Source organism: Bombus vancouverensis, chromosome 6 (genome assembly GCF_051014615.1).
Source record: "Bombus vancouverensis nearcticus chromosome 6, iyBomVanc1_principal, whole genome shotgun sequence".
In the NCBI taxonomy this organism is placed as follows: Eukaryota; Metazoa; Arthropoda; class Insecta; order Hymenoptera; family Apidae; genus Bombus; species Bombus vancouverensis.
In genome coordinates, this window is record NC_134916.1 from 8,392,276 (window position 1) to 8,416,494 (window position 24,219).

The 24,219-nt window shown below is 39.0% G+C and overlaps 3 protein-coding genes across 3 annotated transcripts; 1 reads left to right on the forward strand and 2 right to left on the reverse strand.

The window, feature by feature from the left end:
* The first annotated feature begins 4,549 nt into the window (after positions 1–4,549).
* On the forward strand, positions 4,550–7,222 carry CPR22 (cuticular protein 22). The gene is made up of 2 exons (XM_033336574.2): positions 4,550–4,694; positions 6,506–7,222. The coding sequence occupies exons 1-2, from the start codon at positions 4,680–4,682 to the stop codon at positions 6,884–6,886; spliced, it is 396 nt and encodes a 131-aa protein (XP_033192465.1). The 5' UTR covers positions 4,550–4,679; the 3' UTR covers positions 6,887–7,222.
* A 2,806-nt stretch (positions 7,223–10,028) lies between these two features.
* LOC117158006 (endocuticle structural glycoprotein SgAbd-8) lies at positions 10,029–11,536 on the reverse strand. The gene is made up of 2 exons (XM_033336429.2): positions 11,445–11,536; positions 10,029–10,933 (listed from the first exon to the last, which is right to left on the reverse strand). The coding sequence occupies exon 2, from the start codon at positions 10,905–10,907 to the stop codon at positions 10,509–10,511; it is 399 nt and encodes a 132-aa protein (XP_033192320.1). The 5' UTR covers positions 10,908–10,933; positions 11,445–11,536; the 3' UTR covers positions 10,029–10,508.
* Positions 11,537–14,934: 3,398 nt separating this feature from the next.
* CPR14 (cuticular protein 14) lies at positions 14,935–22,290 on the reverse strand. The gene is made up of 4 exons (XM_033336537.2): positions 22,183–22,290; positions 17,293–17,426; positions 15,701–15,978; positions 14,935–15,345 (listed from the first exon to the last, which is right to left on the reverse strand). Exons 1-4 carry the CDS (start codon positions 22,195–22,197, stop codon positions 15,341–15,343), a joined length of 432 nt encoding a protein of 143 aa, XP_033192428.1. The 5' UTR covers positions 22,198–22,290; the 3' UTR covers positions 14,935–15,340.
* Positions 22,291–24,219: the final 1,929 nt, after the last annotated feature.

Below are 24,219 nucleotides of genomic sequence, written 5' to 3' on the forward strand. Positions count from 1 at the left end.
GATGATCAATGCCTTCGTTTATTTCCTCCGAGGAATTTTTTAAGCCAGGCAATCGCCTAAAGTAAGAAAGAGGTTCAAATTGTTCGACCATCTGCTTCGTAACATCAGGAATTTGTTTCTTTTTTTTTTTTTTTCTCATCGGAAAGGACTATCATAAATCGTCGTTATCGTTCATAGATCGAATCACTTTACTTCCCTCTATTACAAAATACAAATATCGATTCGATTCTTACCTTCGCGCATTTATCGTGGAGATACTTTCTGCCATAGGAACGCAATTTTACTTTGCAAGAAAGGGCATCGTAACAAACATCGTAATAGGATAAGGAGCTAACAGATCTGTCTACCGAGCTATAGCACTTTATAATAGTGACAAATAACACTCGTTATTGTTTTTAAACTCAGTTTTGTCATTCGCTTAATCGATCGCTTCAGGCCATAGAACGTTATTAATCGGGTTTGTACCAAAGTGTAAGCAAGATGCCGTGACGCAAGTACATTTGATTACTCTATACATGTTGGTTATTCCCTCGGAAGACAAGATAATGCTCGAGCTATTGCATCACTAAACTATTATATGTTTAAGTGTATACGTATAACCTTTCGATCTACCGTTGACTCTTAAATTTTAATCTCGCATTTAGTAAATATTTTGCGTAATATTGCTGAGCGAGGCAGGATATAAAAAGAACGTTGAAAGAGAACGGCATACTAATGAATAATGGAAAGTGAAAATAAGTGTATGGTAGGAAACGAAAACAATGTGTGTAAATATCGTTGGTTCGCTAGGAAGATAACTTGTTTACAAAATCGAACAGATCCTTATTAAAGATTTCCAAGGTAGCGATCGGTTCTCGCAAATTCTCGATGAGTCAGTTATTTCGAAACGAATTTTGACAAGGGACAGAGAAAAAAAAAACAAGATAAAAATGAGGGAACGCGAAAGCCTTCGCCGCAGCGAAATAACGAGAGACTACCGAGCATGTTTAATCACCAATTAAAAAAAAAGAATCGCAGCGCTTCGTTAGGGAAACGAAAATTCACGATTCCTTCGCATCGATGGGTTTCGTGTCGTTCAGTCTGTGGCTGTTGCTTGCGTGGGCTGGCATTCAAAGCGGTATAATTTACAAACCGTGAATTCAGCTCCCCGAAGTCCGGGTATTAATCTCGAGGAAGAAGTTATTCCGCGAACGAGTCACGGACGCGGTGTACCGAATACAGAATAGTTTGCCACGATGCTTTTTGCTCGGAAATTATAGTGGTATAATTTTCGATGCTGCCTTTGTTATTCCTCAACGTTTCATAATACGTATCGTGTGAAAGCAGCAATTGATTTTCAATCTCATCGAGGTGTTTTATCGTCGTAAAGTGGAAATCTAGCTACTTTTCTAATTTATCTATCCGCTACCCGCTACTTTATCGCGTCTCCCACATCTGTGTTGTACGATATCCGCGAATATAAGATCGAACGATTAAGATTGTAGTATCAATTTACTGTATTCATCGTACAGCAAACGTTCCGTGTAAAGTTATTTTTACATCGATGCGTTGTTACAAGCAGACCTGCTTGCTAGAAAGTTTCTTAACTTCGTACGAGAAAAAGTAAGCTACGGAAAGTGAATTTTCGTAACGAAGTAAGAATGTAGAAGAACGTAGATGTAGAGGCGACTCGGTTCAACCCCTCGAGCGACGCTCCGGTCAATACAACGATATATTCTCGAAAGATGGTACCTAGTCCGCTACTTTCACGAGTGATATTTATGCACGTATCTTTTGTTTGCACTGGTCATATTACGTAACCCAGCTAATTAAAACTTCAAACATATCGTGACAGACTTTCCCCTATATTTACCACGCTACTATCTGGTATCTGGTGAACCGGTGACTGTTTGTTTTGCATCTTAACGTGTCAATCGGTAAATCATGAGCGTACGGTGATTTACAGCTTTCCTTGTTTGTTTTGTTTAGAGTGTCACACCGAAAGACTACGAAGTACGAAGATTATGATACTTTACGATTATAAATTACAATAAATCGCAAAGAAAAGTATTCTTATTTCTCTAGCATATAAATTCCACTTTACCTCCAGTCACATTACCGTACATAGAAATTCTCTGGCTACAACAGAGCAGCCGTAACTTGTAGTATTTTTTGCGTTGCTATATCTATTTTGTACTTGAAGTTTTTCCGCAAACAACCACATGTAAACCTTAGCGATTTAGTTTTACGAAACTTTCATAGAAACGGAACAAAATTGTTCTCGTAAGGCATATCATGTTAATTATGCGCGATGGACTGTAAAAGTTAGTTTCTTCTGATTTCAAAGGGTTAACGAAATAGAAAAACGTACGAAAAGGCGTTTCTATTAGTTAAGAGGCTGCAAGTTATTTTTTCTCGTAGTTGCTACCTCGTGTGGTTAAAAATGCCTGTATCCGGACAGAAGCATTGCTCGAAGAAGATTGTCCATAGATATCGATGACGTGCCTCAGTGAATCACGCACTATCACAACTGACGTTTCCAGCAGGGTACTTGACATTCCTAAGAAAACGAGAATTTATTACAGCTTCGCGTATTCCTTGTATTTTCCATAAAAGAAGCGGAATAACGTCTTCTGGTATATAATTCATCGTTCTTTGGACGATTTAGCCGAGTGATTTATCAGTTGATTCGATTATAGTCAGGTCTAGCGATCGTAGAAGGAAGATGAAAACTCTTCTTCTACAAGTGGAAATATGATTAATATCATCGAACACGATTATACGCTAGTTTTTAAACCGTATTTACGGTTTAGTACACGTCATTAGAGACAATCGCTCATTTTTCTCTCGAGACCACCTCCGAGGCATCGCAGAAAATTAATCGTAAAGGTAAACATTCGATCGGATTACGACCTTTTGTATTTCATCGCGTAGCTTACATATATCGTTGATTAAATGCAGATTTTAAATGCCACGTTCCATTATAACGTGTACGGCAAGTACCACGGTCAGGTTAGATTAACAGAAATTTTTTTTTATGCAAAGCAAATTTGTATGGAAAAGTATTATGATTAATATACGATCGATTAATATCTATCGATGATCAACTCTTGACGTTCCAATCGGGTAACATTGATTAAACAAATGCACGCCCATACTTAATTCAAGGTAATGGTGATGCAGCTGGTATGTTTCAAATAGAATAGAAAGATACACAGAAAGTGTTGCAAAGTGCCTTCACTTTGTCCAGAAGGAACGAAAGTGAAATGCATGGAATAATGCCGAAGAAACTAAATACGACGTAAACGCGAGACATAAGAATTATAGAATGTAATTGCGCGTTAAACGCTATTTAAATAAAATAGCACAACGATATATGCTTATTACGTGTCGCGTAATTATCGTCATTGACGCAAAATTCTATCTACGCATTACGTGTTCGATTTAGGAGTTTTATTCCTAAGGAGGAAATTAACGACGATGTAAATAGTTGGAACATCGACCAGATATCTTACGTATTATTGCGTATAATTAAGCGCAACCAACGAAAGACCACCGCTGAACAGTTCGTGGTATGATATTATATAATATTCAGATGAGTAAGATTTATTCGTGATATTCAGACTCCTTCGATGGTATCGGTAACGTAGTCCCGACTTTATAATTAAATCAAAAATACGAATAAGACAAATTTACACGATCGTCAGAGTGCGAATCGTCTCATCAGTTTGTCGGTAATAATAAGTTATAAGTAATAAAGTCGGTATTGATTGTGTCGATAATCGTTATACGATAAATTTGCATAGTTTCGATTTTCAGGATAAATGGAAAATATTTTCCTCGTTGAAAAAGATAAACTCCCTCCTTTTTCAATGTCAGTATAAATGGTAAAGTAAATTTTTCACAGATTATATATGAGTATGAGATGCGTCATGCGTCAGCCTTACTTTAGAAACTAAACTATATACATCGGTATCTTCGGACAGTTATCGTTGTTACTCGTTAGTTGTACAGCATCAAATTGTACGATCGAATCTTAAGCTGCACGATTTCCGGCTCGACTATGGCAAATTATCTCGGTATAAGACAAAGCCGATATAAATCATTATCCAACGTACTCCTATTAGAGCTCTCGTCTTCTATTACGCGTCTCGGTTACCAACTCGTAACCCTGTCCGAATCGGTTTGACGCGAATCGATAGATGGCAAGTCAACCCTCGAACTCGTCTGATAAACGTCGACCTAAAGGGCCTCGATGGCATGGTGGCGCGTCGTTAAAGAAATTATGACAATTGAGCAAGCATCCTTTAACGGGGACCCGATGACATTTAGCGTAATGTGACATGCTGATCCCCGGCAAGGTAATCTCTCTCCAGGTGATGTACAATGTGTTGCTGTCCCTGTACGTTTCCTCGCATAGATACACACGAACGCGTATCGCGCGCGCGTTAAACGAGGATCCGTGTAACCCCTCTTAAGGTACCTCTACCTCTGTGTCACTATCGTTCCCTCTCTGTTCGTCTCGATCGTGCCTCTCTGTCTGTCGCCGTGTCGTCGTGTCCCATGTGCGTCCTCCTAGGTGCACGGTGGCTATCGTTACTTGGCCAAACGATCGTATTGGTGATGCCTCCAGGGGTATATATACGACGAGCGCTGCGGGGCTTGATAAACACTTGCCCATCAGCGATTACTGCTGCAGCATGTATACGTCACTGGTAAGCGTAATTAAGAGAAAAATCGCCAGCGGGAAGATCTCGGGACGAGGAAACCTAGGGTGAAACTCGCGGAAACGAAAATCCGGACCAATCGGAACGTCGTCAGAGTGAGCTCTCTGATCCACAGAGATTCGTCGAGTGATCCGTCGAGACCACGATTTTTTCGTTTCTGTGCGTGATACATTCCGGGATATTGTGATACGCGTTGCCTGTGCCGTTTGATTCGCTCGATTCGGGGACGTATTGCGATTTCCTACGCAAGTCTAACGAGACGAATGGTCGAGAGGTGAGTAGGGTGGAATGTAGAGAGGCCTGCAGTTTTAACAAGGATCGTGTGCGCTTGGTGTATATCCGTCTCGGGCTTCAAGATCTCTAAATTATCTCGTTGGATAGTCGATCGAAATTTTGTAACTCACCGCACAATGTAGATAAACACGTACGTTCTTGGCACGCGATTAATCCTTTAGTATTCTTGTTATAGGTAATATTCTACTTGTTTCGTTATATGTTCGTTATCAACTCGAAAGCAGTTTCGATTAATCTTTGCTTATACAGGGTGGTTGGTAACTGGTGGTAAAAGCGGAAAGGAGGTGATTCTACGCGAAAAAAGAAGTCGAAAATGTAGAATAAAAATTTTTTTTTTTAATCTTTCCATCGAGACAACGATCTACAGTGAGATCCGTTATAACGAGACGTGATAAAGTGCACGCGTACCGAGCGAAAATTCAAAGTCGATTTTCTCGAAAACAAAGCCTCAAACGGAAAATTTTTGTTCTATATTTTCGACCTCTTTTTTCGCGTAGAATCACCCCCTTTACGCTTGTACCGCCAGTTACCAACCACCCTGTATATTTCTCTAATTATGTAAACAGTTAGCAGCTTCGATGTTTACGCGGAAAGGTATCGATAGCAGAAAATGTTATTAACGCGATAAACGTTCTAACAGTTACGAAACGCCAGCGACTACGTCTGACTTAATAAACGTCATACTACCATTCGAGTAGTGGCTGACTCGAAACGGTATCACTACTGCGGCAAGCTTCCCGCTGTTTTCGACAATACGAGCCACTCGTAGTGCACACGGCCGGATCAAACGACGGGTAATCTCGCAATCGATTTCTCGAATCGATACGTGATCCGTTCTACCGTTTAAATCGCGCTTCACCGGCTCGTAATTACGTGAAAATCGATCTTTCGCGACGTAATTTATAGGTGTTTAAACGCAATAACGTAAACACTGAGCGAGTATATGTATACATAGGCGCGCGCGTTCACGACAGCATTCCACCCCGATCCATTTGTCCTGACGTCTTTACGCGAAATTGCGTGTCGCGTTTGTTTTACCGCTCAGCTATAACGACCATCATTGCGTTAAGGACTCTAGCAAACTTTGAAATCGCTTCAATTAAATGCGTGTCTGCCGGTTCGATGCAGGTGCTAAAGCTAGACGCGTCATTTGCGAGCTAGAGAGTGATTCGCGCGGGACGTTCGAACGTTGTTTCGTAATTTTGTTCAAATTGGGGCAACGTAAACGTACGCAAGTTGATAGCGTGTTGGACGAATCAGATATTGCATTCGCTCTACCGAAACCGTATAGATTCGATTTGGAAATAACAAAAGTCGGTTTCCTTGTTCCGAGTAGTGCTCCAACGCGAAAACGTCGGAACGTGCGATTTATCGTACTGTTCGAAATAGAAGATAAGAGAAGAGAGTCGAAGAACAATACGGCGCGATCTGACGACTCGATGTTAGGCGACGTCGAGAACGACAAAGGCAAAGTCGCGACTTATTTCTGTTTTTCGGATGTTCAGGTAGTCGTGATCGCACTGGCAAGCTGCGTGGCAGCTGCCCCAGCGGAGGACGTGATACCAATTGTCAGCCAAAGTCAAGAGGGTCCAAATCCGGACGGCTCGTACAAATGGAGCTACGAGTCCGGCAATGGGATCAAAGCGCAAGAGGAGGGTCATCTGGAGAACGCTGGCCAAGAGAACGAGGCGATGAACGCTCAGGGTAGCTTCAGTTATCCGAGCGACGACGGTCAACAAATCTCGTTGACGTATGTTGCGAACGAGGAAGGTTTCCAACCACAGGGCGCTCACCTACCCACTACACCAGAAATACCGCCGCTCATTCAAAAGGCGCTCGAATGGATAGCGGCGCACCCAAGCAAGGAGGACCAGAATCAGGTATAAAGGATGAGACGTGTACCGTCAGTGATCTCAAAACGAGCTACGTTCAATTTTCTTCTAACGTGAATTACGATGAATCGCCCCGTCGTCACCTCTTGCAGTCCAAGCTCTAACGAAACGCGTACTACTCTGGTTCAATCTGTTGTAAATATTTATTGTATACTTTTACGGACGTATATGTGTATTGTATATCGATATATTATATCGTATTATATATGTATCGTGTATTGTAACACATGCAGACGCGAGTATGTACCACGGGCAGCGAACATGTACACAATCGTTGCCAGGTACGTACACATTACGATGCATACGAAATAAATGTTGCAATTCAACACACACCCTCGTCTTATCTCTTTGCCTGTCGTATTTACGTATTTTTATTCCCGTACATTACGTATACGAGAATGATACAGTGATATCGAGACTGATTTTTACGTTAACCAAGATTATTACAAAATAGAAACGACTAACGTTACCTACGTTATTGCGTCAAGTTGTACGAAACGTTTCTCTGATTGCCGAGACGTCTCGCTTACCGGACGCAGCTTGAAAATTTGACGACAATTTGCTTCTCCGCTTGGCAAAACAAACTTGTCGAACTGTCAACGTTAACTTCAATCGTAACTTTGTATCAAAACAGTATTTATTCTTTGGCCCCGAATTTGTCCACTTTGGCCGGAACTGTTAGCTGGATCGAATGTAAACGCAGATTGAATTAAGGCTAGTTTACAGTCGCTTTAGGAAAGGCTAGGACAGAACGGGTCAGCTACGGGTGCAGCCTGCAACTACAGAGTCACGTTGTAAATGCACGCGAAATTCTCTTCTCTGTTGACACTTCCTTGTCATCATTTACGATTCCGCTCCAATTATTCATATCAGCGCCGGCTCGTTTCGACGAAATAATCCCGCGGCACTGCAATCGTAAATACAAAATACAAATTCCGAGCGCAATCTGAAAGAGGAGCGTAGTTTCTTCGAGGAATTTGATTCGTTCTCGTTTGATCCGTGCTCTCTAAGGTACGCGCTGATTTACGATAGAAAGTTTCAGCACGACGCGACGTAGTACAACGTTTTAAGCACGTGCTCGCTGTAGAATTGCCTCGACATCGTTAATCAATCGCGATACCGCGGACATAAAGGACGTCCTCCGGTAATTTATTCGAAGACGACGGTCTTGTGGATAACGCGGTCTCGTTTGCCTTTTGTTGCATTCCCTTGCAAATGAAACAGCAAATTGTCGTAACTTAAGAATTATATCCCACGCAAAGTTCAACCAACATAGTAGTAGTAGAATTGATAAGAATCAACATTTTTATGAACAGAATACTATTCTATATGCTTGTATCGGTATTTGTTCTCTTAACGCGTTCGCGTCGTTTCATTTAAATCAACGGTACGATATTATAAATATAAAATGTTAAAAAATAGGAAGAACAATAAAATAACATTAGCATATTTCGCAAATAGCATTAGCATAAATAACATATTTCGTTCTCTATTTTCTTAAATTTCGTCAAGTTTGATAGACGTGAAATGTCATGGAACGATCTTAATTATTACTAATTGCTGACTTGATCTAAACACGTGTTAGTCAATTAGCCAGACGTAACGCCAAACTTTCTCAACGAATCGTCTTATATCAGTCTCGTGTGTCAACGTCTCTTCGATGACGCGACGAAGGATTATCGATTGTGTCTGAAACTTTCGTTGAACTTTCACGAACGACAGCGTTATACACTTCTATTTTAGTATACCTGAGATATGTTCCACGTTTACAATGGAATTACATAATGCTTGGCCGTTCCAACTTCTGTCATCTATGCAAAACCATCGGTGAAACTTTTATCTTTAGTATATACGATAGCTTTCCGAGGGCATCATTAGAGTACGTGTCAAGAGTCATAAATCACGTCTTAAACAAAGATGAATTACCGAATATATTTTCATACCTTCCTTCATGATATCGAATAATCAGCTTCATTTACGATATCTTAGAATATCGCTAAGTTCGAGCTAATAAACTTTATATATTCAAAGTCTATTAAACTTTAGTGTCGGGTATACTAAGAAACTTTTCACCGAATCTACCGTTTGCATCGTTAGGAAATCAAGATTTTCTAATAAATGCAACAGGACATTTTGCCATCTATAGCATAATGCAGTTCGATAGCATTGGATGACATTTTATTACTTGTCGATGGATACATAAATTATTTCTATATTTTTCGTTTCGAGACAAAATTTGATAAAGATAGCATTTATTCTTCTTCTCCTCATAAGTATCTCTTCCGACATGAATTATCTTCTTTTCACCCTTGCCTTCTTTGTATCAAGTTTCAATTTATTGCTACTTATTTAGTCGTCGATTAATTTTAATTAGGAATTATGGCAAGTGATAAAATATTAACGATGGAGAGGCGTTTTCTTATAACGCTGAAAACATGACAACAATATCAACCTTTTGATCGAAACGAATCAAATGTTCAAATACTTATAAACGCTAGTGTACCTACTGTACTTTTGTCGCTGTAACCACAATACATAAGACGTAAGAAGAAATGGACACCACTTATTACACTTCGACCGAATGACATTTTCGTATTACAACGCGCATGAGTCTATATTATTTTCATTGTCGCCATGCTAGCGCAAACAATTCAACGAAATAATCCGTAAATAGGCGTAACGATGGGCGCGTGCTATTTACACGGTTAAACGGTTTTCTGCGTCTACCAAGGCGTGTGTAATCCAAACGAACGAGGACAACATCGTTGACAGCAGCGATGCAGGTGCTGCAACGAGCAACTTTCGTACTCTGACACTTATGCCATATTTCTCTGTCTCCTTCGCCGCAACGGCAACCTTCGACCTCGACTTCCGTGTTATCGCGTTGCACCTGTCGCGAGCTATTTTGCTTGCAAATAGATCGCCTACGAAATCCGCGTGTTGTTTCGCCGAGATTCCAGTGCCACGACAATTCGCAGGACCGACGTTCGCCTTTTTCTTTTCAGTTCGTCATTTATCGTACACCGAGCTAGCATTATAATTCGGAATGTTGTTAATTGCAGCGTATGGATTTTACTGCCATATTTTTGTCAAAGTGTTTCATTTAAATGGAATTAAGTAACAACGATAGATCATCTTGTTTGATTATCCTTTATATTTTTAGTCCATTTTCCACTTAATTTTACACGAACACGATTTGTTTCTTCATTACCGTTGAATACTCGTCGCGCGAGCACAAACGACTTTATTGTAATATAAATCGACTGTAAAAGTACTATATTACTTAGGTTATTTACAAAGCAATCTTTTAATTAATCGATAGCGAGGTACGAATATATTATGGCGATCAATTAACAACGTCGGTTCATCGATCTACAATACGTTTAATCTAAAGGTTTTACATCTTAGTTCTTACGAAATGCTTTTCTTCGTCGCATACTCTTCGAACAATTTACACACGGATAGCGTGATTCGGTGAATTCCAGGCAAGAGAATTCAAATTTCCAGAGAGACGTACGTACATAAAGTCAAATTCTTTAAATCATTCGGAGAAAAAAGCACGCGGTCGACTTCTTCGCGCGATACTGTCCTTTTGAGAACGAAACATAACGGAAAACTACAATCCGTTTTTCGCGTCTTTGGAGGGATGTGCGGCTATCCAGTCGAGGGCACGCTGGATGAGAACGGGTATTGGTTGCGTGGGTGGTGGCGTTGGCAGATGCGGCCCTTGAAATGTGGCACCGTTTTCGTTAGCTAACCAGCCGAGGTTGATTTTCGTACCATCCGGCGCGGTCCACGAGGCCGAGCCGCGAACTTCTTCGGCTTCCGCGTCCTTTTGACCACGATTCTTCAAAACACCCTCTTCCTCGACGGCAATGCCATTAGCGGTTTCCCATTTCGAGTAAAAACTTCCATCCGGACTGATATCTTGACTTTGACTGACGATGGCGATCGGTTTGTCCGCGGCTAGCGCCATAACTACCACATTCAGCAGGCAAATTGTCCGGAAGTGCATGATGCAAGTAACGGGTGGAAAAATGTCTGAAAAAAGTCATTACGTGTAATCGTAACGTGTTAAGGTATATTATTCTAACTTGACTCAACAGCAGAGCTTTGTTCGTCCGAATTCTATTTATTGGAATTTTAATTAAAATTAATTAAAAAATTAATAAAAAATCCACTAAAATTCACTAAAATTAGAAAATAAACGATGACGTATATATGAACAGCTATGTGTTGATCTTTTTCATATGCACTGTATCCCCGACGTGTAGATACGCGTAATTCTATCTGTATTACGTATTATACTTTCGTACCGGTTAATTATCGCGTATCTCGTTAAAACCGTGACAAGTGTCCGATCATAAATCTAAGTAACGAAGTAGTTATCCGTTTAGGCCGGTTAATTCAATTAAGTCGTTTTACGAACGTGATGATTAAGTTAAGCGTTGAAATGTGGCGTAAGTAGTCGCAACGATACGCCTGTTAATCGGTAATCGATGGAACGTGTGCGCGCCAAGATAACGATCGAAAGTCTATCTATCGATCATACTTGGTTATTGACGGTGTCCACGCGATCGTCCAACCTCGGTTTCTGAATTTCCAGATAGCGCGTGCAAAACCCTACTGGCGAGTGCACATCTATCGCATGCACCTTTTATAGTTTGAAATACTCTCCGCTATCACCGACATTTTCCGTCAAATGTCACTCGGTGATACCGGTTCAGCCTTCGTATGACCGGTATCGCGTAATAAAGAAAACCTTCCCGGCTGGGTTATGGCACGGGCAACCTGCAATCAATCCACGCCTAGATCGTCAATTATAGTAACCGTTACCGTGGATACACACTTGCTATAAATATACAAATTGCTTGGAACTTGTGTTTACTTCTGGAGCTTCCTTCGAGGAGATTGGACAACGCGCATAAGCACCGTGTCAACGAGTTCGCGTCTCTTCTCTTTAAAGAGCGTGAGAAGTCACTTTTATGTAGTTTATTTGTTGTTTATGTATCCCCTATTACTTTTATCAACGATCAGTTTCATGTTTTCTTACGCAATATACGAACAAAACAGATGCCTGTTTTCACGTTTCCATGTTTCCTTTTATTTCGCTTGTTTTTATACAATACAAAAGTAAAAATTTATGCGTTGGACTAGCTTGAAAAAACAAAAAACCCTCGCTTTCCGATCGTACGATACATATACGTATGTCAGTTTTAAATGTATACGCTAAGAGTATCGAAGTACGAGAAGTAGCAAAAAGTGTTTCAAATGAAAGTTGTTTGACTTCATGGGCCAAACTCAACAGGATATCTTGATTTCTCTTTATATTCGTCTTTAAAGAGGCTTCAATGCCAATGTAACGTTTTTTAATTCCCTGCAAAAAAGTATCAAGGTACTTCGATTTGGGTCGAAAAATGATCAGTTTAAAAGATATTTTAGTTTTCATCTTGCAAAACTTGTCGTACGAACGACAAGGAAAGACAACGTGGTACTTTTATGTTTACGTTTTTCTTGTAACATTATAAACAGAAGGTTATCTTCATGCGTCTGAATACAAAAATCAATTACTCGCTACATCAAGAAGGGAGAGAAGGACATTTATTTCGAATTTATAAGAATTAGCAACAGCTAAGAAACAAAAGTTGTCGAAGAAAAGAATCAAGCTAGATGGTATATGTGCTTATCAGGAAGAATATGTTGCGGGGCACTTGCAACAAAGTTGAGTACAGTGTACGTATAGGGTGTAATAGAGGGGCGCTCGAAAACTGTAGAACAGAACAGAAGAACTTAACTATTTTCGATTTTATCGTTGTTAATTTACTTTAATCGCCAATACCGTACAGTGTATACGGTTTTACCCATTGCAGAGCTACAAAATCGGGGAAAATAGAGCTTTCGTTTTATTCTTATTTCAAGTACTAAAACGCAATTTGTTAGTTCTATTTTCTTTTTTCTTTTTCTCTGTTTCTTGCTCGTTATAAAAGTATCTAATAAATACAGGTTTGCCCTATAGTAAAATAAAGTACAGTATGCTATATGACACTTTCCTCGTTATTGACGTATTGTTATTGACGTTATCAATCGTATCGATAATGCTGTTACGTTTTGACAAATACTCGCTGTCAGCTACCTCCAGATTCGAAAGAGGAGTATTACGTCATAACGATATATATCTGACTTCGTCGACCGTTAATTTTTTAGCAACGGTACGCCTACGTAATGGTTCGGAACGAACCTGGATGTAGAAACATTTTTTATAAAAGAAAGGCATATTTGGTAAAGGTATACTTGTGAGAAAAAAGAATGAGATTTTAGCAACAACGAAAGTTTAAGAAGCGTGTCTGAACAAACAATGATACATACTTGAAAATAATTAATCTCGTGATTTACAGTGATGTTACGCACACCGTGGACTGGTTCTTTTAAAAAATGATCTGTCAGAGAAAGCACAATTCTAATGAGCGGAAACAGTGGCTTTTGAATATTTCGTACAAGGTATTATACTGTCCGACAGCACTACCCGGGACTTTTCATTGCGACAAGTGCAATTAGTCATCTCTTTATTTAAATATTCGAAGCACTTTAGAGACCGCGTAACTTGTAGAAGGAAAGAAGAAGATTTAAGAAATACGCGTTTCTTTTTTTCTTTTTTTCCAAGTCTGTGAGGCAACGATGGGTCAATGTCGAATGAGTCACGGTTCAACCATGGTTATTAGAAATTTTGTAATTGTTTCACGACCTTTCTCATTCTAACTATCAGTTTGCGTGCTTCGAGCGGTTTCAAGCGGTCTTTCGAAACTTCTGACAAACCTAAATTACACGAGGACCTAGGGAGAAAAGAATTCTCGATGAGCTAGAATTAGGAATTCCACTAAAAGATATTAGCAAAAGTGAGGATGTGTTGCTTCGAACGTAACAAGCTAGAAATATTTGAAGGATAAGATGATTAATTCTACGAAGAAGACTTATGATTTATAATTTTAAATCGAGTTTGGAGGACAACATGTCTCCGGCACGAATAACTCGTATTTATGCGATCGTTGCTCTCTCCCAAAGTTAACGGAAGATTTTACAAACTCGCTATTTCGGTTCTACCAGGTATACGCTGTTATATAATTTCATTTAGGTTCCTAACAATAACTAATTGATATAAGCATTGACACGCGTTCAAAGTTGTTACTGTAATTAATTAATAGCTTGTACCATTAATGGCATCGACAATGTCTTTCGCTACCTTTCACAAAGTTACTGCTTCGGATCTTCGTTGAAGCTTCCATCGCGTTTGCCGCAGAGTTTCGACATGCCCGCTGTCTTGTAATCGATACCCTTCGAACGATAACATTTTCTTCCCGTGATAATTCCCGTGTTTTACTCCTGGGCAAGAAGCAAAATTACGCCTGACTTTCGTAACTCGCGGCTCTGAAATGATGTAAAACGAGCGTGCTACTGTAAAATTTGGGGCGATGATTGGGAACTATTAAATCTTACGTAGCAATTAACTTTAAATATGAGAAGAAAATTTGAAATAATTTTCCTATTTTTTTTCAATTTTCAAGTACATAACGAGAAAAGGTACGTGACTATAAAATTTAGAATAATATCACCACGAGAGATTTATAATTTATAGTATGTTATCGCTTTCGGAGCCAAGTCACAGCAAAATATTATATAAAAATTTATTCGATGTACGTGTTTCTTCAATTAGATATAACGATAGTGTAAAATTACGTATAACTAGGCTTTGTTGTCTTCTTTTCCTTTTTATTTCTCATATTTTACAGCGATTTAACTATTTTACACGTTTTATTTCCGTTTACTATACAATTTGAAAACACGCAATAAAATTGTATAAAAACTACCTGTAGAAGTTGCCAAGATACAATAATTCAGACCGATTAATTGTTTTCGTGATAATCTGGATTAATTATCACCGCACGATGTGACGATGCAGGCCGTTTAATACGTATAAACGAGGGCCATAACACGCTTCAAGAGAAGGAGAAAGGGAAAGTGTGACAGTCAGACAGACGGACAGAAGATTCTTCGGCAAAACGTTTTTATTTATATACAAAAATCACAAGTTAAAGTATACGTATATTATTATGTACTATCGACGCTCGATACGCGTCTTCGCAGCTGCGGTGGCGTCGTCGTTTTTTCGCGTTTTACGTTTGTGAAAGCAGCGTGCGCGCATCGGCACGATCCTGTCGTAAACTGCTGAACAGTGCGCATTACTTTCATCTATACAGGTAAGATAAAGAATCTCGAAGTATACAGTTATTATATACCGGCTGGCTCGCGCCTTATTTTTTTCTGTTATGTATAATCCTAGATTAATATACCACACTATATTTATTTTTATGGTCGCATCGAAGGCTCAGGGTCGGTTCTGTCCATGGCAAGCTGGCTCGAAATCAGGTCACGTTTGAGGTATAGTTGGGCTGATTAACCTACGGGACGAGAAACCTGTTAGACTCGATCGTTGGAAAACATATATTTTGACTGTTATAGCCGTACGTCACTGCGTATACCATCACCGAGAAATTTCATTTTAGTCCACGTATCGTTACGATTTATTTCATTCGATTACGAAGTAGAAAATGTAAAAACATGCCAAAGGATAAGAAATGCTTTTTTCTGTAAAATTGACATTCAAAGAAATAAATGAACTACGCAACGTACAAATTCGAAGCGAATGTAAAATGTGAAAATCGATCGTACAGACTCGTTGCGCGCGAAAACGAACAATTTAACCGGAGAACGTAAAAGCGTCGTTAATCATTAGGGTAGGAAAAGAAGACGTACCTCGGCCAGGTGGTCGTGGTTGACCACCGTCGTCTTCTTCTGGGTGAGCCGCGTTCCACTCGAGCGCCCTTTGAATCTCTGGCGGTATCGGTGGTGCCGTGGGGATGTGAGATCCTTGCACTTGGAAGCCATTCTCGTCCGCCACGTACGTGATACTGACTTGCTGACCATCCGGCGCCGTGTAAGAATCAGAGCCTTGCGAAACAACTGGTGTCTCGTTGTCTACTTGTTTAGGTTGTCCTGATTCTTGGTGACTGATTCCGTTGCTTGTCTCGAAGCTGAACAATAATTTGTAGTTTGATTAACGCTTCACGCTGCTTAATGTCTGCAGCGAAGGCTACGTCCTTTCGGAACAGCAGATTAATGTTTCATCGGTACTACATTTAGCTTCATTAACACGATACCGATGCTGTACTGATGCCGCGTCCAGACGTCGAGCGAAGCTAAATACAACGCTGACGTAACGCTAAAACACTCTTCCAAAGAGACACTTTAAACTTTCATAACTTGGGCGGTATTCGTTTACGACATTTTAAAGAATGACGCTTTAATTATTTTATCAAACGCTTGTGTAAATATAATGTTATTTACATATCCGACTAACGAATAACATATATAAATGTTGAGTAGAAAATCGTTGAAATAAAAAATTTATTCAGCAAAATATCTTAATCGAATTTTGAACGAACGAATTTGACAAATTGAACGAATTCGATAAAGAGAAGCTGAGGTTTTTTTTTATCGAATTCATCGATCTTGAGTATAAAGATGCATGAGAGTAATCGATAATAATTATCATATCAAGAATCCAATGGCGTTAAAAAAAGAAAGAGACACAGCATTCTAATTGAAAGAAAAACATTCAGCTCGGTAGCCAGTCACTCCTACCTATGGATAGCTACGTATTTATGCAAAATAGAGATTGCAGTTGGCGACAATGCGAATCGTGTGAATAAACCAGTGCCATTGGACTCAAATACCTGTTATCCTCCGTCTATTGTCTTCGACGTCTGTGATTACTTTGTTCGTTACACGTTCGCGTTCTAGCAATGATCAAAGGTCTTGTCTTGACTCGTTACATGGCAAAGTGTCCGGCAGACAATTCAACTTTGAACTCGATTTTCTTTACGCTTTCCGCAAGTTGATCGTTTGTAATCCATGCAACTGGTCTGGTATGAAATTCTCTCGAAAAAATAGAAGCTAACTTCGTATGAAATCCTTTAAGTTTTAAGAAACGGCACACGACATTTGTCTTATACAAAATATGTTAATGAAGTTGAAACTTAAATTTCTAAAAAGAAATCTACCTAAGAAAATTTCATTTATTATATTTACATGTTGCGTATTTGTTTGTAGAAAGCAAAAAATATCGTCTCATTTAAATTAAAAACCTACTATATAATTTCTCTTATACAGATGCTACACCTTTCTATATTTCCTGCGTTGCCCTGACCTACTTTTCTTCTGTAAAACTAGTGTCCTACATTAAGAAATAAAACGACGAGGTAAGTTTGCCGTTAGTTGTAAACCTTTTTGTAAGAAATCAGTTGCAACAAACTACTTCTTTCGATGATGTTCTCCCATGAACTTACTTATTGACGTAAGTGCCGTCAAAGTTGACTTCGAGCTGCTGAGATGTAATTATCGCATCTTTGTCAGCGCCTCCGCTAGGTCGTTGAGGAAGAGCTAATATCGCCGTCGTACAAAGTACGACCGCCACTAACGCCTGAAACAATCATGTTTCTCGTTAATATATTTTTCAATTTCGAAGAACTTGTATATATATATACATATAAAATAATCGGACAAAGAAGGAATATGTAGTTAATCGCTGTATCGATAGAAAAGGAAGCGTCGCATCTACTCAAAATATGAATTTTGTAAAAAGAGGCAAGAATAAAAGCTGTTTTGTGAAAAAATAAAGGCTGTTTTGTGAAAAAATAATTGCGAAGCAAAGTGATCGCAGCTACACTGACCACGCTACGAACGGAATATACAAATCTACAACCTGCAATTGTCTTAATTCGATGAATAATCGTATTACGAGCACTCGCGTTACACGTTACACGGTGTACATTACAACAAAGCCATCGTAAATAAGCGCGATCGAGTGAGCGTCGTTCTTGAATTGGCGTCGAAATGGGATTCGCACCAATTAAGTTTAATTGGAATACGAGTTTTTAACTTGCATTGTCTCTCGTGACTGGCAAAGTGGAGTAGCGCCTGGGAAATCCGTAGACCATGAGAAATGCCGATCGCTAACACCATTTGTAAAACCTTTCGTTCAAATATTCATAGAATTCGTGAAAGTAGCGCTTGGCGACGATGGCGTGGCACTGTGTGGTGCGGCTGCAAAGGGCAAGCGAAGACGATAATGTCTAGAGACTGCACGACGCGGTTACATCAGTTGCAAATGACATTATGAAATACAACGTAATGGCAGGACGAAAGCGGTACCCGTGTAATGTGCCCGTTTTTCTCCGCACGACCGTGGAACGTGTAATTTCATTCAAGAATTCCGTCAACCGTGAATCTGCTCGAGGAAAAATTCGCGAATTAAATGTCAGCCCGATCGGATCGCTTTTCATCGTTGACTCTTGTCTTCTACAAGTATGCACGGCCATCTTCATAGATCGCACTCTATACCGGTCTTCCAACACGATGAAACATTTTCACTTCTATTCACCGTTAAACGTACGATCCGACGAACTTTCACAAAATTGTTTCGCGAAATACAGAAATTTTTGCCGACGTCCGTCTGCGACTGTTTAAACTTCCACTCGTGAATGACGCCGACAAATGACAAGATGCTAGTCGTCCAGCACGATCGAAGATCGAATTACGGACTCGTGGCTCTTATTCCAGTCCATAACGCGTTTCTAATTACCAATCCCGAGCAACAGCGCCACATCAATGAAACGCTATCCAAGACGAGATTTCATTCTCGTAACAATGTAATCGATATTTCGATTCTCCTTGACCGTATGACCGAGCTGAAACAAGCGATCGCTTCCTACGTGTCGTGTTCACCGCTTAGACAATGGAACGCGCGGAAGGCCAAGCGAAGCCAGTCACCAAGGGGGAGAGGACAAGGAAGGAAATCGAAGAGGTATGCCGGAGTGTACAAGCGGACGTAGCCTGTCTTGATTTTCCTCTCTTTCTCTCGATCGATATCGGCCGTTTTTCGCTCGCGATCCCTTATCACGGCGCGCGATAGAAAGATCTCGATACGAACGAATCGCTACTTGAAATGTTAATTGCACTGGACCCCGTTGTTACGTGGTTCAGTCGCGAAAATGACAAGGCGTGGAAAGTTTCACAAGTGTCGCGCGGAATGAAGGAGGAATTACCAGTGGCGGTAATGATGCGCCGCGTAACGTGCAATCACACGGATTATGAAAGAACCGGAGAGACGCGAAGGCGCTTCTTCTTCTCATTCATAAGGTCAAACGATCACCGAGGGGACCCTGTCTGAGAGGTGCACCGACGCGTTTCGATACGTTCGTTGATTGTCAATTTCGCTCCGCCATCGCTCCGCCATCCGTCGTAGTTGTGCAGTAACGATATTGGTATTGGATTTCGAATCGAAAAACTAATTCAAAACCATTTTTGATCTTCGACGGTGGTACCTTTTTCGTATTTACTTTTATATGCAATCGATGTTTTTGATACGGATGCATATATCTGTCTGTCGAATTTTATTCCTTGTTTTTCATCGAACATTTTCCCTTACATTTTCTTTCCCTTCTTTTTCTTTTGGAAGTTGTGTTTTACGATAAACAATAAAAAACAACGAGAATAACGAGAATCTATTGTTTCTTTCTAATCAATTTTAGCTATTCAAAACTTACAAATAATACTACTTTGCATTACTTTTTCTGCTTTTTCGTTGATACTTTGTTTCATACTTTACTTACTTGGTAGTCGTTCGTATAGTTATCTATACATTATACATATATAAATGTGTGTGTGTATGTATATGCGCATATTAAAACTAGTTAAGTCGCCTTCGAAATTAGCTATTATTTTCTTGTCACGACTGCAATAAGCAATCATTTGTAACCTCGATAATGCGGAAGAACGATTTTGCACTATTGAGACACGCGAGAAATTTTATCGTCAACGTGGAAAACGTACATAAGATACAAAAGATTTTAGTTAGAATAGCGGCGATTGTTTTTTTTCATAAAAACTATGAATAATATTCCTTTCATTGTTCGATACCCGTTTGTTGAGCGTATTACCTGGCCCAGTTAAATGGCAAAGTGGCGCGAGAAATGACACAATTGGAACGCACGCGTGTGTGCACGCGTACACGAAAGTATTCGGGATGTTCGTTGGTGTCATGCTTTATTCCATCGCAATTGTCCTACCTCGAAGAAAAAGGTGTCGACACGAGTGTAACGTGACGCAATCGTGCTAGTCGTTCGTCGTTCGTAATTGTTATGATAATTCTATTCTTAATTTCACGCCTGTCCTCTGTTCCCTCGTTCGAATTCCGTTAATTTTGATTGTATGCAATCGCAACAGCGATTGCTAATGAAGATCTTCGAACGCCTCCTTTTAAATCCTGCATCGAGAACGAATCGTTGATTTGAAAAAAAAGATACGCATGCAGCGTAAGAGAAGAATAACGAGCTTAACTTGCCGAGTATGAATATTTTTCGTATCATTCGCAGAGTATTATTTGTACATGTTTGACTACGAGTTCTATTAATAAAATATATTTTCAGCTCAATTCGATTAACAGGTTCGTTTCAACTATCGTTGTGTACATATGTTATGTACAATTTCTACAATTTGTTGAGTAAATGAAAAGGAAGGACGATTCTGTTACGAAAAAATGTTTCGAGTGGAATACTTGTGCGTAGAATATTCCTGACAATGTATGTAAAAATATCTTTAGCTCGATGCTAATAAGGCAACAGCGATGCGACGAAGATACTGCTATACGAACAAAAGAGAAAAGTCGTATCCGTATATAAGTGACATAACGACAGTATCAAAGTCGCACGAGCAAGTAATCGGCTTTAAAGTTATCCTGATGTAACACCTATCTAATTCGAAAGCTACATACACGGAGCGAAAGGATACGACTTCTGTCAATAAGCCAGATTCGTACATGAATTCAAGTTTCAAAATTCGATAACGGCGGATATTTCGAACGTGAAAATATCGTGACTCGGTATTTTTTTTCTACAGAAAACCATAGATATTAAGGCTTGTCAATGACCATTTGTTTGTCTCGTTATTTCTATAATAGAACAGTATCGATTAAAATATTTTAGGTATACGTGCAATTCCATTTGCGCGGCACGAAGAATTGCAATCACCGAAATGAAGAACAAATTAATACAAAGATTAATAAAATGAGCACGTAAGAAATGTGATCCACGTTGCGTGTATTGGTATTGTATTACCGTGGTTATTGTACGATATAATAGGAAATATTTCAAGAATTATAAAAATTAATCGGATCGATACACGCGGAAGAGCTTTCGTTATCAGCAAACTCAATTCTTACCATATAAATATACAATATTAACATTTATAACACGAATATCGAATTTCGCGGGAACTTCGATGTTACAGGTACATATCCCACTAGTACCGTCGCGTTTCAAGCTTTCTATCCCTTTTATTTTTTAGAAACATATATCGATTGAGAAAACCGTTTCGTTACATGCGCGTTCTGTGTTTGTCCTTCGTGTTTTGTTTCACAATACGTAGATAATTTTGATAGCAACGCGTTATGGCGAGTCATTGTCGCGTTAATGGAAGGCGACACAACAAAAAAAAAATTACAAAAAATTATACGATTCAAAATACGATATTATATCATTCGGAATAAACGCGAAGGGTTTTCGTTGCTTCTGTTCTGAAATAACCCTGTTTATCGCTGGCACAACTATTTCATGACGGAATACTCGTTCATTGATCAATCCTATTAATTCAACATTGATTATTCGCATGTACATCGCCGACGTATTTCAAGAATAAAATAAGAATAATTGCGTAATTCTATCGAAAGTAAAGTCCAAAATTCCAAATAATCAAGAAAGAAAAAAATGATTGCTACACCTACTTGAATATTATTTCAGGCTTGTCAAACTACAAAGGAATGAAAGAAGGATATGTAATAGTTATTTCATAGATACAAGTAACAACGAACAGTGACTTGAAATCAAGTTGTAACCACGTTTAAGCGATATCTCGATATCCATAGATCTTCCTCTGTGCTTATCGTTAGAGTATCACACCGATCGCGGGAAATGTATGCGTGACGAGGGACACGCTACCAACGAGAGTAGCCAATTTTTCCCCATAGCCAACGTAAATCAAAGCTTCGACCCGTGTACCTAACACCGATGGTAATTCACGGCCAAGTTGGTGGCGTTCAAGTCAGAAGACTTATCTCGCCGTATGAAAACCGTGTATCGCGGACAACTGTCGGGCGCGTGTATTACGGACTGAGTACCTACCTTGATAGTGAACATAATCTCTCTGTCACACGGACACCGGCGATGAAGCGGTTAGGATGCAGATGGGTTGGTACTTGTGCTTCTTCGTCAGATGCTTCGCCTCTTTATATACACGACCGTAGCAACGTGGTACAGTGAAAGGGGTCATCCCTGCCCTCTTCACAATGCACTTCTTCTGACCAGTGCATCTTCGGAAAAATGTGCTCGGATGAATCGAGGAATTGGAATTTTTTATCTTGACGCTCGATACGTACAACGATGGTCCATGGCCCGTCTATTAATTTTGGTACAGAGAAATTATCCATTGTATGACTCGTGACTATGGATGATATCATCCTCATGGCGGATTTATTCTTCGCTCATCCTCCGGAAGAGCAGCGCGTCCAAGAATTTCGGACGTTTCGAGAAACACACGAGGTCCAGAAATCAAGTGACGGCTGTCGCCTTATACATCGGCGAAAGATTTTTTAAAAGTTGCTTTACGGATAAATGATTTACGGATGAAACATTTAAGGATTTAAATACCAGACAAAACAAGGTGATCATTAAAATGTGAAAGCAAATTGAAGAAACTTTTTGTGCGTATGGAGCAAGCCGTAAAATTAATTAAATGAAAGATGTCAAATATAACGACGAAAATATAAAAAAGGAAAAATCTTTTTATCAATCAAAAAAAAAAAAAAAATGTATTAAAGAATAAATTATTTTATGAACGAAATAAGAAACGAAACATTATTCAAAAGTGATAAAACTTACGCGTATTTCCGTAATAAATCCGTATAAACGTATAATACAAAGAATAGGTTATTAAACGAAATCGAAATTTTAAGTAATTACTGGAAACAATAAAGAAATAAGGCAGAAGGTGAAAATTCAGAATTAAATAACGTACGGTAAAAAATTACCGTGAAAACTATGTTTCAATGAACAAATCCGAGTGTATGATTCATAGCACAGAATTTTAATTTCAATTTCAATTTCGTCGATAGCATCAATTGTGAAATGCAGTAATATAACAGAGAAATACAAACAAGAAATACAAAAGATACGAGAGAAGTAGGAAGATAATTGCCATTTGTTGCAAGGTTCTACCGGATATTTGTTCAGAATTTTTATAAAGTCGAACAAAACAGGCTATGATTGAATGTATGAAGGGATGCAGTGTCTAGGTCACGTACAATTGTGTTAGCTGCGATTATAGAAGAGGAAATCTTCGTTTCCTTGAATCGTTTCTGCACGCACGGCTCATGACACGTTTATACGTATAGATGTACGAGTTATATACATATAGCGTCATTTATTAACATTGCATTTACCTGACGCAATATTAATTTCATTTCGATTACTTTTAAAAGCAATTTCGATATAGAGTTCGCGCTTTGTCATTGCTTTTAGTAAAATTAACACGAATAACAGCGTACTTTAATGTTTGAATAGTAATTAAGAGTTTAAAAATGTTGCAAAAAATAACGAATTGTTATTATAATCTATTTAGCAATTTTTTAATAAAAATATCCATTTCATAATAAATTGCATATTTGAAATAATATGATATTCAAAAAAATTTTGGCTTCTTTTCCTTAGTGAATTTATTTAGCAAAAATCTTCGATAATCCAACAAGTGAAAGTCTTTTAGTATCTAAATAAGTAGAAACGACGTAGTCTTTTCACTAGAACTATTTATATCTACTACCTAGATTCTCAGAATTAAAACTTCTTTCTGAGACTTCGCCGATTTAAAATAATATTTAGAAACCTTCTCCCAATCAATCGAAGCGACTTTTAACGACAACGAGATTTAAAAATTGGCAGAAATCAACGTAAAGGGTCAACGCAACTCTTTTCCCTATCGTTGCACTTTGAAGCTTGTTACTTTTGCCGTTTCTTCGTCTTAATTATAAAATATTTTCAATAAGTACATGCTGACATTTAACAACTACCTATCAGCTCTACTATTAACATATTTGCAACGTTTCAAGCACGCGATACCGAAACAAAACTCGGACGAAACAAAAAAAGTAAATTACCCAGAATTTC

What these genes read in the sequence shown, in the direction of transcription:
- CPR14 (XM_033336537.2), bottom strand. An exon ending in GACGGCACTTACGTCAATAA is followed by an intron (nt 15,979 to 17,292) that starts GTAAGTTCATGG and finishes ATTATTGTTCAG; the next exon opens with CTTCGAGACAAGCAACGGAA.
- LOC117158006 (XM_033336429.2), bottom strand. Translation starts at nt 10,907, where the DNA reads ATGCACTTCCGGACAATTTGCCTGCTGAATGTGGTAGTTATGGCGCTA.